General features: G+C 39.1%; 1 protein-coding gene and 1 long non-coding RNA gene across 3 annotated transcripts; one reads left to right on the top strand and one right to left on the bottom strand.

Annotated features, from left to right (window-relative positions):
* Positions 1-1,979: 1,979 nt before the first annotated feature.
* On the bottom strand, positions 1,980-9,924 carry LOC139630995 (uncharacterized). 2 transcript variants are annotated; one of them, XR_011693259.1, is made up of 3 exons: positions 9,787-9,924; positions 9,358-9,486; positions 1,980-9,247 (listed from the first exon to the last, which is right to left on the bottom strand). It is a non-coding gene; the product is annotated as an uncharacterized lncRNA (long non-coding RNA). The 2 variants fall into 2 exon arrangements; XR_011693258.1 differs by lacking the exon at positions 9,787-9,924 and having other exon boundaries at positions 9,358-9,735.
* Positions 9,159-10,863, top strand: il10 (interleukin 10). Its single transcript, XM_071494904.1, has 5 exons — positions 9,159-9,323; positions 9,497-9,556; positions 9,742-9,906; positions 10,546-10,608; positions 10,729-10,863. The coding sequence occupies exons 1-5, from the start codon at positions 9,159-9,161 to the stop codon at positions 10,837-10,839; spliced, it is 564 nt and encodes a 187-aa protein (XP_071351005.1). The 3' UTR covers positions 10,840-10,863.
* The last annotated feature ends 3,473 nt before the right edge of the window (positions 10,864-14,336 follow it).

The following is a 14,336-nucleotide window of genomic DNA, read 5'->3' as shown; positions in this document are numbered from 1 at the left end:
TCTGTGTAATGCATATGAGAATAAACCTCTTGGAATATCAATATATATAATATAAATATCAATATAACAAACCAAAAAAAGGTTGGGAACCACTGCCCTAATCTTTAACAATGTTTTGTTTTGTAAGCTAATTGTGTATTTCTTAATGTAAAATCCTCACCTGCATAGTAACTACAGCTGTCAGATAAATGTGATTATGAGTAAAAAGTACACTATTTGTAGTGGAGTAGGGTATGAAGTGCAAAATGGAAAGTGCAAGTAAAGTGCAAGTACCCCAAAAGTACAGAGCATGAGTAAATGTCTGTGTGTGTGTGTGGGTGTGTGTCTGTGTGTGTGTGGGGCAGGGTAGAATAAAGTGCTATTTTATCTGACAGGAGACAGAATCAGATTATCTGACTGCGTGACAAATAAAAAAATATCAGCTGACTGGGTGGAAGTGGCCAAAACCACACTGCAACAACATGAAATCATGAAAAAACTGGGTCAAACAGTTGTTGTAGACATATGTATGCAACATGTTTAACCATTTCTCTTCCAGTCAGTCTCCTCCCCCAACTTGATAGCCAGTTATAGCTATAAACGAAGAAGAATATTTCTCCTGCCAGAAGTCAGAAAACTTTGTCCACCTACTCCATCAAGCCAGCAGCATCTGAACTCCAGTGGGCCCACTTCTCTCCAGACAGAAGATTTCAGCAGCTTCTTCACCAGCTTTTCTCTCTTCAGCATAGTCTCTACTTTGATGTGCAACAAGAAGTGCTGCATTTTTGTGGTGGGCTTCACTGTGAGGCTCAAGAAGCTCAGAGAGGGCTATTCACAGATCAGAGACTTCTGTGTGAGTAACATTTACATGTATCACTAACCCAGCTCAATATTCAATTCAGTTTTATGTCTGTAACGCCAAATCAGAACGTACAATATCATTAGCTCAAGGTAAGGAGAGAGGAGAATGAGGGGGAGAGAAAGGATAGAGAGATCTGTATATTCTGATGTATTTCAGTACCATCGAACTGGTTGCTGCAGTGAAAACAGTAGTAGCAATACCCATAGGTGTAATGATGTTATCAACAATAACAGCAGCAATGATAGCACCACCAATCATTATTATTATCATTATCATTGTTATTATTATGGTTGAGTATTAGTGGTTAATCTAAATAAAATAATAGACTAACAATGAATGTCATACGAATAACTACTCCCTCTTGTGCAGTCACTTCTATTAGGGATGAAAACTTAATTTGATTATACTGATATGTCAAAACCATTTAAACTGACTCCTAAAAAACTAATACAAAAGCAAGAGAACAAACACTGCAGACTCCAACATTTTTTCACTCAAATTTAAAATGCATCTCTACATTAAGACATAAAAAATGTGACTATAAATCCTCCTGCTACAATAGTTTTAAAAAAATTCCCAAATCATTTTCAATTAATTTTTTTATTGTGATGAAAGGTTAAACATGGATACATGTACTTTAAGACTATGAGCAACTAAGGGCTATATGTGTACATTAACATGTAGACCACAAAGGAATGCATAAGATGATTTCTGTTTTGATACAAAAACACCCAACTGTTGTGCCTTTTTGGGAATACAAGTGATTAGTGGTCACAACTTGATGACAACTACCCCAAATCCACCCTCGGATAATGCAGTTGTACATCATCCAGTTCCTGCAAAAGGGGAAGAGAAGAGAAGGCAGCCGCCCCTTACAAGTCAGAGGTTTTTATGAATGTTCCTGAAAGTCCAAACATCAAGCAGTATATGAGTCATTAAGTGTTTGAGATCAGCATAACCCCAGAGATATGGGTGTTGTGACATGCTGTCATGTTCTAACGGAAATAGGCAATCCCTGTGGCAGCATCCTCTTTCTTTTGCTCTTCTTTCAAAGAAATAAATTTTCATGCCAAAAGCAGTTTGATCTCAAAAATCTGAACTCTGCTTACAAGGACTTGTCAAGGACTATGACACAGTGTTCAAGAGTAGCATGTCTTTAATGGCAGAGAGAGAAAGAAATTCACTCTGTGGCTCGACTACAGCATACCCCCTCCTAGAAAATGGGTGCATGCCAATGTGACAGATCATTTAAATAAATAAGGTGGTGTGTTAGTCTGCCATTTATTTCTGCTGGTTTCTTTGTGGTCTTCACGTGACAGGTAGCAGGAGAGGTCAGAGTGAAACCTCTGCATACATCGCTGATAAAAGATGTTCAGGTGAGTCCTTGTGTTGTTCATACCCTGTAGTGATGACAATGTGATCTCCAACCACACTTGCTTCGATTTCTTGAATATTTCTCTGCTAAGACATAAGACTGTTCATAGATATATAAGCAGTATATGAGTATGCAATATGAGCGTTAGACTTACTGTGATCTCACCAACAGAGGGGTCACACACGCAGCTTCTTGCATCTGCTGCTGCGTTTCTACATTAAGATTGCATTCCCAAAGAACAACTGACTTCTTGCATTCTGAAGTCATCAAGGTATGTACTTACTACTTAATAACCACTAGTAAACAATAGCATTTGTTAACCACTCACTATACTGTACATTGATGTGTTTTCATGCCCCGCATTCTCACAGTGAACTGCAGCGCATGCTAAGAAACAAGCCCCAGGAGCAAGTCAATTCGCTTTTCTCATGACAGTCCACTTGTGTGCAAACAGTTAGGGCTGATTAATGAAGTCCAATCCATTAGTGTTCTAACCCTGAGGGTGGCACTAGAGTAAAAAGCCCATGGGTTACAAATGCTAAAAATCTGATTATTCAGACAGAATATTTTGATATTTTAGTTATACCATGTATCACTCAAAAAATATATGTAAAAGAAAAACATTTGACCTAAACCAACAAAAACCATCAAGTGAGTGTTCTGGACTATGTATTATACATCTTGTAAATATTCAGATTTGACACAACATATTCCTGAAGATCAAATGACAACATAACTTTTTAGTATATTTGTAAAGAAAACCTGCCTGAAGGCCATTTAAAAAGATGATGTTATTTTGACCATGTTATTTTTGAGGGGGAATTTGGTGATGAATTGGTAATATAATATACTAATTGCTGATGGCTAAATCATTTGTCACACAAACACATGTACTCACACTTCCAGTAACCAAACACACTTAATAACCTACTCACAATAACATGATCAGTGACAACACAGTGTTTTGCTCCACCACAGCTGCGCAGATGTAACACAGCTAACATTGTAATCTGCAGCAGCAGCATGCTGATTGGATGAGTGTTACTTGAGGGTCCTCTTTTCATGTCTTCACTCATTTCAGGTTCTACATGGCTCCATATCTGAGCATCAGCAGACTGACACCAAATTAACATATGAATATTAAAATCAATGAAACTGTGATTCACCATTTAAATTGCATTGAGAAAATGTGTAATTTTTACTTTCACTGATGCAGCATTTAGACGTTTAAACACCATGGGAAAATATGAGCTGTCATAATGAGCAGTGCTTACATAAGTGCGGTTAACACCATCCCCGGCAGATATGCGAATGGCCAAATGCACGCATGTGCTTACGCACTTGTACCCAAACACATAAAAAACAAAATGGAGAATAAAGTGTCATACTTATTAAAGCATCACACTGGCGTTTCTCAATCCCTGATTGAACAGAAAAGCAGTAGGCGGATTAAATCTGACCGTTGTGTAACTTCAAAGTTTCAACTCCACCCAAAAAGAGACTTGGTCAGCAGAGGAAGGGGCTACTTTAGTTTTAGGTTACAGCAATATATTAATGCAACACTGCTGGCTCAGCTCTGCAGAAACGATAAGGTTTCAGGGGAAGTCTCCTGTTATCTTTTTTTAGTACGTATTTAAGGTCACATTTGCATGCCATGTTTCACATTTGCCCATTTCCATCCCAGTTATACTGAGAGTTATACCACGGATACACAATTGTTAAGATCCACAGGCTGAGGTAGGAAACATGCCATCAGAGTACAACTCATGTGCACCATGATGGGTGAACTTGGAGAAAGGTTAAATGACTAAAGAATTAGTGTGAAGTCCACAGAGGTCTCTGTCAGTCATTCACAAGAAACACAGATGAAACTCCAAGAATGTTGCCTTTTCTTTTCTGCATAATCCTGACAAAGGGGATCCGCCCACCTAAATGTCAGCTGTCATACAATTTTTCGCAGCATCTGCTAATATGTAAGTCAGTGGTTTGATGGGATACTTTCCTCTTTTTTTTCACTCTAAAACACTAGCACACACATATTTTATTACTATTATTTATGTTCACATAGCAAAAGCCTCTCAACATAAACAATAACAGAAACAGACCTGTGAAGGATACAATGTTACAGGCACAAAAACCAACTGTAACACACGGCAACAAAAAGACGACAGGTGTGAAAGTGAAAGAGGAATGTGGTGAATCTATATGTAAAGACTGATCAGTTTCTTCTAAAGGTGACAGTTGCATGCTATGCAGGCACAAACAGGCACGTACGAACATAGAAAATTTGACACGTAAGGTGGAGGAAATGTAAAGGCATAACAGCAGTCAGTCATGCAGCTTATCTGGTTTGCAACGTACGAGAGATTCACAGCAACTAGCATCCACATCAAATTTTTGTCTGTCTGTAATTTCAATTCAATGTAATCGGTGTTCCACTGTAGTTCATGTCCCAAACGGGGGCTGACTCAACTGGATATGATATAAGCAGTCAGGTTTCAGGTTATACTGCAGTTATCGCTGACAGATTCGGAGCACTGGTTAGTAACGTCATCAGAAACCGAGTTAACACCTCACCACACCTGATCTCCAGATCGGGCGACAGAAAGTGAAACGTGTAAGATAAGGTTTGACTGATTCAGCTTTGCCCCCAGTTCGAAGAGGCAGTGCGAATGGGGATGGAGAGGCCCAATGTTTCCTGGCAGAGCTGATAATAATAGTAATAATTTTTGCTTCAGAAAAGCACACACACAGAGAAGAAAAATAGACCAATCAAACACACGCTTGTTTATCATACTATCAGAATTCTACACTTTGCAAAGTGTTAGTGCCATTCAGTGAAATTCACCATTTTCTTTTACAGTTTACTCTTTTGTCACATTGGTGGTGTGATAAAATGAGAAATGCAAATAGAGTTTGAGAAATGTAGCTAAATTAAACTGTCATGTGATGTTTACGACTTTTTGGAAACCAGGAAGTAACTTAAATAAATGAATATCTCATGATAGACTAGATTAGTAATACCATACACATTGCTACACTGAAATATTCATACAAACAACTGTCTAAGGTTGGCGTTGTGTGACGTTGGTTTTATCACTCAGCAGTTTCTCTGGTCACTTCTTGTACTCTGGGTTTGTGGGTGAGGAAGACGCACTATGACTAACAGCTAAAAATGAGTAGGCTATTTAATGAAAAAACGATATGACACAATAGCAGACTCAGGCTCTCTTTCACACACACATAAACAAACCCACAACTGAAATACCAGCAGACTTGAAGCATCTATTATGCATCTGCAACCACACAAAATCATGAAATCACACAGCTCAATGCAGAGAATAGACATATATGCTACTCTCTTTCTCTCTCTTACACACTGCACACACACACACACACAAACACATGCACACTGAGCACCAAAGTAAGAGGGGTTTCCCATAAACAGGTTACTGCTGACTCAACTTAATTTCTCATATGGACTTTCATATGTATATATAAAATATATTTAAATGCATATGTTGCATGCAGGAAAAAAGACTACTGTCATTATCATGACAATCTGTAACAAGTTTGTTTTCTCATCCTTGCATTTTGAGCAATGTACAGAATAACATCTACTTTATTTGAACCCACTAGTGTACAAGCCACCATTCTTTGTCTGCTGTAATTTGCATGTGTGTCTTTAATAACCTCATTTTCTGCATATTGTTGCAGTTCTTTTTGTCCAGTGTTACATGAATTTCGCAATTGACAGAATTCTCTCGGAACTAATTCAGCGTCTTATTCCCGGCGCCTTTCTTCTCTCAATCCCAAACTGTCACCATCTCCCTTTGTTTCAGTTTGCAAACCATTTTTAAGAGTGGGACACTTGTCTTGCCTGTTTATGTTGTTTATATTTAATGCTTTAACAAGGTTTTAAAGGTGCCCTCTAGGCCAGGTCTCTCTTGAAAAAGAGATTTTAGTCTTAACGAGACTTTTAGCTGGTAAAATGAAGGAGAAATGAAAATGTAAGTTAGTAAGTTTATTCATATAGCACCTTTCACAGATTAAAAAAAAATCACAAAGTGCTTTACATCGTAAAAAAAATGCAAAAGTTTAAAGGAAAACAATAAATACACAGCAATAAAACACAAAGGAGGAGGTATAGACCGATCAAAAAGCCTGTCTGAGGAGAAATGTTTTCAGCTCCTTTGAGAAGACATCACAGGAGTATATGGATCACAAGGATAGACAGAGAACATTCCATAGTTTGATTGGAAGCCAGTGAAGGATAAAAGGAGAAACTGGTGTTATGTGTGATCTCTTGTTATTTCTGGTTAAAAGCCGGACAGCTACATTCTGGACAGTTCGGATCTTTGGTTCAAAGAAGTTTGATTCAGATAGATAAAAAGAACATTACAATAATCTACCACAATAGATCCTAATTTCCTCAAATAGAAAAAACATGAGTGCGTAAGCTGGCTGACATGATTATCAAGTGACAGAGACAGGCTGAAAGCGACACCTAAATTTCTAAGGTTACACTGAACCACTAAACAACCTCATATCCTGTTTGATATTTAAGGTTACATTTTCAGGAGCAATTATAAGAGCTTCAGTCTTATTTGCATTTCATTGGACGCAGTTGTGAGCCATCAAAGTCTTTATGGCATCCAAACATTCGTTTAAGAAGGACAATTGGTTACTCTCATCAGGTTTAAAAGAGACGTACAGTTGGACATCATCGGCATAAAAGTGATAAGAGATGCCACTAAAATGCCTAATAATCTGTCCTAGAAGCAGCATACAGTATATAATGAGGACAGCAAAGGGCCCAGAACAGAACATTGTGGGACACAGCATGACAGAGACTTTGTGTCAGACATGTACTGACCCACAGTGACTGAAAAACTCCTATGAGCAAAATAGGATAAGAAAACTTCCCACAGATACTCATTTGCTGGTTTAGCCTATTAAATAAAATGCTATGGTCAGCAGTATCAGTAGCAGAGCTAAGGTCAAGTAACACCGATAATGAGCATTTCCCATTATCTGCAGCCATAATAAGTTCCATGGTAACTTTCAGAAGAGCTGTTTCTGTTTAAATGTAAACAGTTTATGTGTTCCCAAGACTGCTGTAAGCTGCTTGGCAACAACCTTTTCCAGCAGCAAATGAAAAATCATCTTGGATGTAGACTCATTTCTGTTCATCTACCTCACTTATTTGCATTCCTTATGTTTTGGCTTCTCTTGACCAATAATAATAATATAAAAACATATAAAAATGTTTGGATCATTACTGATGCAAGCTAATGGCAGCTCTGATACACCTTTAAGATTTAAAGAGTTTCCTTAAGGCTAACTGGCTGCAGAGACACTGCTATTGACTTTTAACATTTGGTTATATTTGTGACTGAATTCTCAAATCTGCAGACAGTCGGTCACAGATGTAATGAAAAGTACAGTTAGGGTTAAACCTCTACTTCTAGTTTTGGTGCACTGTGCCATTTATTTATTCAATTTTGTGAAACAAGCTTCAACCAGTAAATGAACTTTAACCTGAACCACTGTGAAGCAATAATCCCTACAGTATTTTCCAAAATACCAATATTGCCCAACATAAATATGTAAACTACACAGAGCAAGATGTAGTATGCATGGAAGTGGACATTGCGTACAACAGAAAAAGTACTGCTCTGATGGGAAAATACCCCTTATGTTGCCACCACAAGGAGTCCTACAACACTTCTCTATGAGATTTCTTCTTATCTATATGTCACATAGAGATGAATATATATTTGAAGGAAAACCAACATAAAGTGTCTCAGTAAGGTGCAGGGCCACCTCGTGCCACCAGAATAGCTTCAATGCATTGACATTGATTCTACAAGTGGAACTCCACTGGAGGGATGGGATTTGTCACCCATCTGTATATATATAAATATAGATATACAGTAGATATAGATATTAGGTTAAAAATAAATATGCACATTTCATTAACTATTTGCTCTGTCACAAAGATAATGGAATCTCTAGAGAGAATACCATGACTACTGTGACTTACATCAAAGTCAGCTGTTTGCAGTTTTATTACGTATGTCTTACATACAGCGGGAATCCACAGCGTCATCAAATTTTAACCACAACTTAATATTGCACTTCTGCGTGTGTGGCACTATTTCCTCTGTTATTGTGAGAGTGCATGGAATAATATAATAAGATTTACTGCTTTTTATGTAATTTTAAAAACATTTTTTTCCAGGTTCCATGCCAGTGCTAGTTTAGGGTATAAAGACAATGCTACTATAGTCTACTAATAATAGTAATGATTATGAAAATAGTAGTATAATTGATTAATATAATATCATATCATATACTCCTCCCATGAGACAGGTTGATATATTTATCTATCTATCTACATATATATATCTACATTTTTTTATATATATATATATATATATATATATATATATATATATATATATATAGGCCTGTGTGTGTGTGTGTGTGTGTGTGTGTATAAGTAATTACACAATGCAATGATGCCATCTCAAAATTCCATAAGTGCTTTGTCAGATTTTTTCTTTCCTTGATCATGATCAATAATGATCAGTAGTACCAGCCTGTCTCATTGGAGGACAAACCCATGTGTAATGTATGATTGAGAAAAAAATTTTCCCTTGCATGTAATGTATGAAGTAGGCCTATGTTTAACCGTTTCTCTTCCAGTCAGTCTCCACCCCCATCTTTATAGCCAATTTTAGCTATAAATGAAGACACCAGATGAGCCCAAAATATATGCACTTACCTCTTGTCATCTCTTGAGCAAGATCATACCAAGAATATTTTTCCTGCCGAGTCAGAAAACTTCGTCCACTGACTCCATCAAGCCAGCAGCATCTGAACTCCAGTGGGCCCACTTCTCTCCAGACAGAAGACTCCAGCAGCTTGATCGCCAGCATGACTCCTCGGTCTCTCCTCCTGCCCGTCCTGGCTCTCTTGTCTCTCCTCAGCACTGCCTGGTCCAGTCCGCTTTGTAATAACCAGTGCTGTCGTTTTGTGGAGGGATTCCCTGTCAGGCTCAAGAAACTCAGAGAGGACTATTCACAGATCAGAGACTTCTATGTGAGTACAAACACAGCATTTACTCTGCAAGTACCTTGACAGATAGTGCAACGTCATCTGGACAGACCCCCGCCACTCCTGTGGCCAGGTGTCCTGTCAGTCTCCAGGTGATGCTGTACCCTCTCAGCAGCGACAGCTGACAGTCATTGAGCTCAAGCTTTTTCTGCTTTCAGGAGGCAAACAATGACATGGACACAACGCTGCTAGACCAGAGCGTCGAGGACTCTTTTAAAGTAAGTTTCTGTATAAACTCTCCACGAAGTTCATTAATTGCGGTTAAAAAGAAAAAACTACTACTCCTTGAATTAAACCAGGAAATACACATAGCCTAAAATCACCGACAAGGCAAGCATCGTGTACCCCAGTAAAGAGTTGAACGGCGTTATATAACCCGGCTGATGTCTTCCTCCCCCACCAGAGCCCGTTCGCCTGCCACGCTATGAACAGCTTGCTGGACTTTTACCTGAGCACGGTGCTGCCCACGGCCATGGCCGAGGTGACGGGGGACACCATGGACCTGAAGCCTCACATGGAGTCCATACAGCAGATCTTCGACCAACTCAAGAGTGATGTCACCAAATGTGTGAGTAGCCGACACACGTGTTACACCTCCAGGGGAATAAAGATGTAAATAGCACCGAGGGCGCGCTGCCGGAGGCTCCGGTGTCTGCGCAGCGGCGCGTTTGTGCAGAGTCGCTGCGATGTGGTCGGTGATTTAGTGAGCGCCAGAATTAAGGTGGATCGTTAGAAATATGAAGTCGCGGCACTGACAACGTAACATGCTGCTCCTGGAGGATACTGAGCCTTTCAGGAAAACATGTCATCGGTAGACAGATGCAACTCTTGACCTCTTGTCAAAACCATTAAAAAACACCTTCATGATTTGGACTGCATCCAGACACGGTCAAAACATTCCCCAGCATTTTTTTTTTTTTTTTTTTGACATGAGACAAATAGCTGACTATGCCAGAAAGGGGAAGAGTTACAGTGGTGGCTCACAGGACAGATCATGTTGCATTAGTCAGTGATTCCTAAACTGCAGCAGCGTGCACTGTGCATCATCCAGCTCTTGCAAAAGGGGGAGAGAGAGGAAGGCTGCTCTAGTGTTTGCCTCTCATGCTGCATACAGCTACTGTCTGGGGCGGTAATTACAGGGCATGACGATTTAAAGAAAGCTTGTAACCCCTGTGGTAACATCATCTTTATATTCTTCCTCTTACAGAAAAACTACTTCTCATGCAAGAAACAATTTGACATCAAAAATCTAAACTCAACTTACACACAGGTGAGTGTCAAGATTCATCTTTATTTGTATAAATGTGTTGAAAATTTTTCAGTATACATATATGTGTGCTTGTATTTTGACATAACATTTTAATTAACTGGAACATATGTTTGTCCACAGATGGAGAGTAAAGGTCTATATAAGGCCATGGGCGAGTTGGATTTGCTGTTTAACTACATTGAGATGTATTTGGCCTCCAAACGGCACAGAAACATAGTGGCCTCTGTCTGAAAACATGCTGACCCTAATCAAAATTTGTCATTGTTCATCTCAGGCTTCTCAGACTTCTGATAATTATTTTGTCCTGTGGACAGGTATCTGGACCATATTGAGTCAAAAATGTCACGTCTAACCTTTTTTAAATTTTATTTATTTATGTTTTCATTATTTATTATGAAAAATGTTTTATCGTTCAAAAAGAATAAATGGCTTACTAATAATGCATGCCTCCTTTGATTTCATTTCACAAGATGATACAGCTGCTATCATGTGCCATTTATTGGGAGTGGGTAACTGGCGGAGCACTGTATACATCACATCCTGCAGAGCTGCATTCTATATGTGGGGAACCACGAGATTGTAAACTCAGTCGGCTGATGCACTAACCTCAAACGTGACCCATATACAAAGCTGTCACTTACCAGCAGAAGCCTTGCTGTATCGTAACTTACCGTAACTGTAAGTAGCAAGCCTCACCTTCATGGCATATGCACACTTGCACATGCACTCACACACATGCAAAAGCAATCTCACTTAGTCACACAGGGATACATATAAAACAGAAGTAACACACAGGATAAAACAGAGCAGCCCTGCATTAAAAATGCCTAAGTGCTGATATGTCACTTTCTTCGTACCAACTGAGCCAAAGGGTGTAACTGCTTTTAGCAGTTTAATTCATTAGCTGAAAACAGTACACTGATAGGTGAGTAATAAAAGAATCTTTTTGACAAAAATGCCACACTGACGTGCTCTGCATTTTGTATTAACATTTGAATATACGTACATGCATTACTGTGACAGCGAAGTAACACAAGTGTCTGTAAGGTTCCAGACTTGACTGACTCCTGACTTGACTCAGGTCTCTTCACTGAAACTACTCATAAGACAATTCACCAGTCACTTCTTTAGTCAGTGCGGGATGATCTGAATAGTATCATTACAGCAATGACAGCACCTTATGCAAAGGTATCATTCATAACATTTGTCAGATGGAGCGCGGCCATTTTATTCTGACCAATGTTAATAACTGTTTCCTTGAGGATGAATTATGTTAATCAGAGTTGTGTCCACCTCTTTAAGAGTTTAAGTGTTGATTCAGACGTCAGCATCCTCAAAAACAAGCGTTACCGTTTTGAATTGCCTGTCTCTTTAGTGGTTAAGATCATGTCTGGTTGTTATGTAATGACTCGATGCCTGTGTTCAGAGAGCAATGGTTTCGAGGCTGGGTGAGAAAAAAATGGAGAATCATTGTCATTAGTATTATCATGAATACTAAGAACAGGCACACTTTACTGGCTCTTGCACAGTTCCATTGTAGTCCAAAATGAGTCATTAGTGTTTTGAATGATCTCAATTAATGGTCGAAAAAGGTTGCTTTCAATACCTAAAATATGGATCTACCATGTCATAGCACTTTCCCCTCAACAGCTAAGATATCACAAATCTTCACAGCAAGGGGGTCTTGGGTTCAAACCCCACTGCCTCTATCTAGAGCTGAATCTTAGATTTTATTTGATAACAACACAAGGCCCTCCTTAGCATGATTCACATCTTGAAATACCCAATTACCCAATATCTCAAAATAATACATATATAGTAAACATAGCAACAGTGCAATAACAGCCACTCTGAATAGAAAAAAAGAAAGAAGAAAAAATCTCACCCTCTTCCTCTCATCTTGCCTGTCTCTTTCATTGGAAAAACGCTGACCAAGTCTGTGACAAAGTGATATTTCACAACACCAATAACACAAACAGAAGTCACCACTCAAAATATGTCAACATCGCGCGACAAGTAGCACTTTCGGTACTTCAAGAATATGGAAATGACCATAATAGGTTACATTTGCAAAAACACACGTGACAAAATAGCTGGAAACACAATTATTGTCACTATCATTGGGCACCGATTAGCATACTGAGAAGTCCATTTCAAATTATTGCTCATTGACAGATATAATGTGTATGTACAGCGCATTCAGAAAGCCATCAGACCCCTTGTCTTTTTGCTAAAGTCATTTAAATTCATTTTTTCGCTCATCAGTCTACATTCAATACCCCATAATGATGGAGCGAAAAAAAATTTTTAGAACATGTTGCAAATTTATCAAAAAGGAAAGGGCTCTGACTGGGCCACTCACGGACATTCACAGAGTTGTTCCTAAGCCACTCCTTCATTGTATTGGCCGTGTCTTTGAGGTTATTGTCCTGTTGGAAGGTGAACCTTCGGCCCATTCACGGGGTCCTGAGAACTCTGGATCAGGTTATCAATAAGGATATCTCTGTATTTTGTTCCATTCCCTCAACCCTGACCAGTCTCCCAGTTCCTGCTGCCGAAAAACACCCCCACAGCATGATGCTGCCACACCATGCTTCACCATTGGGATGGTACTAGGCAGGTGATGAGCAGTGCCTGGTTTCCTCCGGACATGACGCTTAGAATTGACGCCAAACTTGAAACAATCTTGGTTTCATCAGACCAGAGAATCTTGTTTCTCACAGTCCTTTAGGGGCTTTTTTTTTGCGAACTTTCACTGAGGAGAGGCTTTCATCACTGGCTTCTGGCAGAGTGACCATTGGGTTCCTGGTCACTTACCAAAGTCCTTCTCCTCCGATTGCTGGGTTTGACAGGGTGGCCAGCTCTAGGAAGAGTTCAGGTTGTTCTGTGGCAAACCAAATTTGCCACAGGTGGACTCTAATCAAGGTGTAGAAACATCTCCAAGTTGATCAAGCAAAATGGGAGGCACCTGAGCTTAATTTAAACTGTGAAAGCAAAGTGTCTGAAAAAAGTGAAGGGGTCTGAACACTTTCCAAATGCACTCTATGTACGTCTACATTTCCTGCTGCAACTTTTCTTAGAAAACAGAGAAGACTGTTCCTACAAAAGAAGCATGTTTTAAAATAATCAGCAAAGAAATGAAGAGGAAAAGAAATCAAAGGAACCACAGTAACCACAACATGCTTCTAGGCTGTACTTGACAGTAAGAGATCAGATTTCCAGCACATGTGAAAGACTAGTGACTGTTGCTGTGTATGAAAAACTGATGGCAAAAGCCTTTCCATTTGATCGTGTCTGAAGATTTTGCTGAGGTTCACTCTGAGCTGTGGTTTCTTGCTGTGATAATGCATAGCATCTCATTATTGCTACCTAGCTGGAAAGGGTCAACCAGCTTTATCTTGTCTGAGCGGATGTGTGTTTGTGTGTGAATCAGGATGGCATGCCACTTCAAAGAACTCAGTGCTGTGTGTTACCACCTCAGCTGAGAAGTTTTCATCATACATATTTCCCTACACCTTTAAGGGGTGTACACAATAATGACATATAGGTGCCAACACACTGACACGTTTAAATTTCCAACCTAGAAAAAAATGAATTTATCACTTGTTTTTGTATTTTAGAATAATGTGGATGGAAAATCTATGACGATATTAAACTTCTGAAATGATGACTTTCAGGAGCTACACACAGTAGGTACCCCTAACCTTTCTGAGTTTTTCAACATGTAA

Source organism: Trachinotus anak, unplaced genomic scaffold (genome assembly GCF_046630095.1).
Source record: "Trachinotus anak isolate AG129_WGS33_773 ecotype Australia unplaced genomic scaffold, CSIRO_AGI_Tana_v1 ptg000013l, whole genome shotgun sequence".
Lineage (NCBI taxonomy): Eukaryota > Metazoa > Chordata > Actinopteri > Carangiformes > Carangidae > Trachinotus > Trachinotus anak.
The sequence above is the reverse complement of the archived record's forward strand: the minus strand, read 5'-3'. Positions and strand labels throughout refer to the sequence as shown.

What these genes read in the sequence shown, in the direction of transcription:
- il10 (XM_071494904.1), top strand. Translation starts at nt 9,159, where the DNA reads ATGACTCCTCGGTCTCTCCTCCTGCCCGTCCTGGCTCTCTTGTCTCTC. An exon ending in AGAGTGATGTCACCAAATGT is followed by an intron (nt 9,907 to 10,545) that starts GTGAGTAGCCGA and finishes TTCCTCTTACAG; the next exon opens with AAAAACTACTTCTCATGCAA. An exon ending in TAAACTCAACTTACACACAG is followed by an intron (nt 10,609 to 10,728) that starts GTGAGTGTCAAG and finishes GTTTGTCCACAG; the next exon opens with ATGGAGAGTAAAGGTCTATA.